The sequence below is a fragment of the Lycium barbarum genome, chromosome 3, assembly GCF_019175385.1.
Source record: "Lycium barbarum isolate Lr01 chromosome 3, ASM1917538v2, whole genome shotgun sequence".
Lineage (NCBI taxonomy): Eukaryota > Viridiplantae > Streptophyta > Magnoliopsida > Solanales > Solanaceae > Lycium > Lycium barbarum.
Window position 1 is genome coordinate 113,831,274 of NC_083339.1, and position 1,926 is coordinate 113,833,199.

Genomic DNA, 1,926 nt, shown 5'->3' on the forward strand with positions numbered 1-1,926 from the left:
ATGGCATGTGTGCACGGTAACTCGTCAGTTTGGAACTCCAAGCACTCACAAGTCATATTCTTCAGGTCTACATTGTATTGATATCCTTCATCTTTCACAACAAATTTGACGGGAGTTATGTTTTCTACCTGTGGAAATTGACAATATAAATGAGTGATATTTTTTGTGGCAATTTTCAGATTATGTGAGAGTTATACCCTTTCTGGCATACTTCCTGTACAGTGAAAATAAGAGTCTGCCCCTTCCGGCAGAACTAAGTATAAAATAGGGTCATAATTGTTCCTTTGTCCAGCATAACTTTTGTGTTTGGTTAATTTTAAACTATACATTGCTCATAAAACTAAGATTGAAGTGTGTGTTGGTAAAATCTACTTACTTTCATTGTGAGCATAAAAACAGTGTCATAGTTATGCCCTTACCGGCATAATTCTATGCTAGTTAAAATAAGAGTCTGCCCCTTCCGGCAGAATAAAGTATAAAAATAGGGTCATAGTTCTTCCTTTATCCAGCATAACTTTTGTGTTTGGTTAAAATTAAACTATGCATTGCTCACCAAACTAATATTGAAGTGTGTGTTAGTAAAATGTACTTACTTTCATTGTGAAGCCTCTACTTATCTTTTCAAGCAGAATCGTTTCAGCCCAACATGTCAGGTCATGGGACGGTCCTGTTGCATCCAATTTTCTCTAGTAAAACCAATTTTGCAGCTTGTTCTGGATGTAATCAATACATGCCATTATTGGCAACTCCCTTGCTTTCCTCAATACAGAATTCATTGTCTCGACATTGTTTGTTGTGAGCATGTTGTAACGCCTGTTGGTGTGGAATGAATGTGCCTATCTTTTCGGTGGTTCTTCTTCTATGTATTCTGCAGCTTTTGAGTCGATTTGTTGTATCTGTGACATATAGGTACGAAACTCTGCCTGTTTGTAGGTAGTTGCTGCATTGTAGAACAGTGATAGGATCGCTTCGGATGGGAAATATTTCTGCAAGTTCTTCTCTATGTGGTAGATGCATATTCCATGCTGGGTATCTGGATACAGTTCTTTGATTGCAGTTGCAATTGATGTGTGGCGATCGGAAAGAATTGATAGGTCTTTGTGCGTGCCAAACACCTTTTTCACATGTCTGAAGAACCACCTGTAGGATTTATTATTCTCAGAGTCTGCAATACCAAATGCGAGAGGAAATATGCTGTTGTTTCCATCTTTTGCTACTGCTATCATGAGCACACCGCGGTATTTTGATTTCAAGAAGGTTGCATCCACCATCATTACTGGTCTGCAGTGTTTCCAACCCTCAATTGATGCTCCATAAGTGAAAAAAACATACTTAAACTTATTGTCAGCGGTCCATTTGATGTTAGCAACTATTTCAGGAGTTCTTAATTTCATCATGTGAAGATATTGCGGTAGAAGTGTGTAGTTATTTTCTGGGCTTCCTCTTATGACATTATAAGCGTGTTGGAGGGAACGCCATGCTTTGTGGTAACCAATGTGCAAGCCATATCTGCTTCTCATTTCTTCAATGACAAATTTGGGTGTTATCTATTGTAATGTATGGCGTACTAGGTCTGTAATGTATTCCGCTATGACTTTTGAAGTTGCATTCCTCATGTCAGAGGTGATGAAATTTATTGAACAACTATGTCTCTTTTCAAAGTTAACTACTTTGAAAAGTGCTGATCCTCTGAACCTTGAACTGTGGAAATGCCAAATGCAGGTTGGGTCAACACATCTGATGTAATACCGTTGCGTGCATGACTTTTCTACCTTGTACTGTTGATGACGATTAATTGCAATGTTATTCATGCATTTTTTCACGGTATTTTTGTCTTTGAATAAGATGCCGACTTGTATTTGATCAATCGATGCACTAGGTGTCAAAATTTGTGTATCATTTTGTATCCTCTTCCTCTTTAGTGTC

At 38.0% G+C, this 1,926-nt stretch overlaps 1 protein-coding gene across 1 annotated transcript; it reads right to left on the reverse strand.

Moving 5' to 3' along the window:
* Positions 1–836: 836 nt before the first annotated feature.
* Positions 837–1,520, reverse strand: LOC132631150 (protein FAR-RED ELONGATED HYPOCOTYL 3-like). The gene has a single exon (XM_060346749.1). It carries the CDS (start codon positions 1,518–1,520, stop codon positions 837–839), a length of 684 nt encoding a protein of 227 aa, XP_060202732.1.
* Positions 1,521–1,926: the final 406 nt, after the last annotated feature.

Bases quoted from the DNA above. Each gene is read 5' to 3' on its own strand.
- LOC132631150 (XM_060346749.1), bottom strand. From the start codon at position 1,520: ATGAGAAGCAGATATGGCTTGCACATTGGTTACCACAAAGCATGGCGT.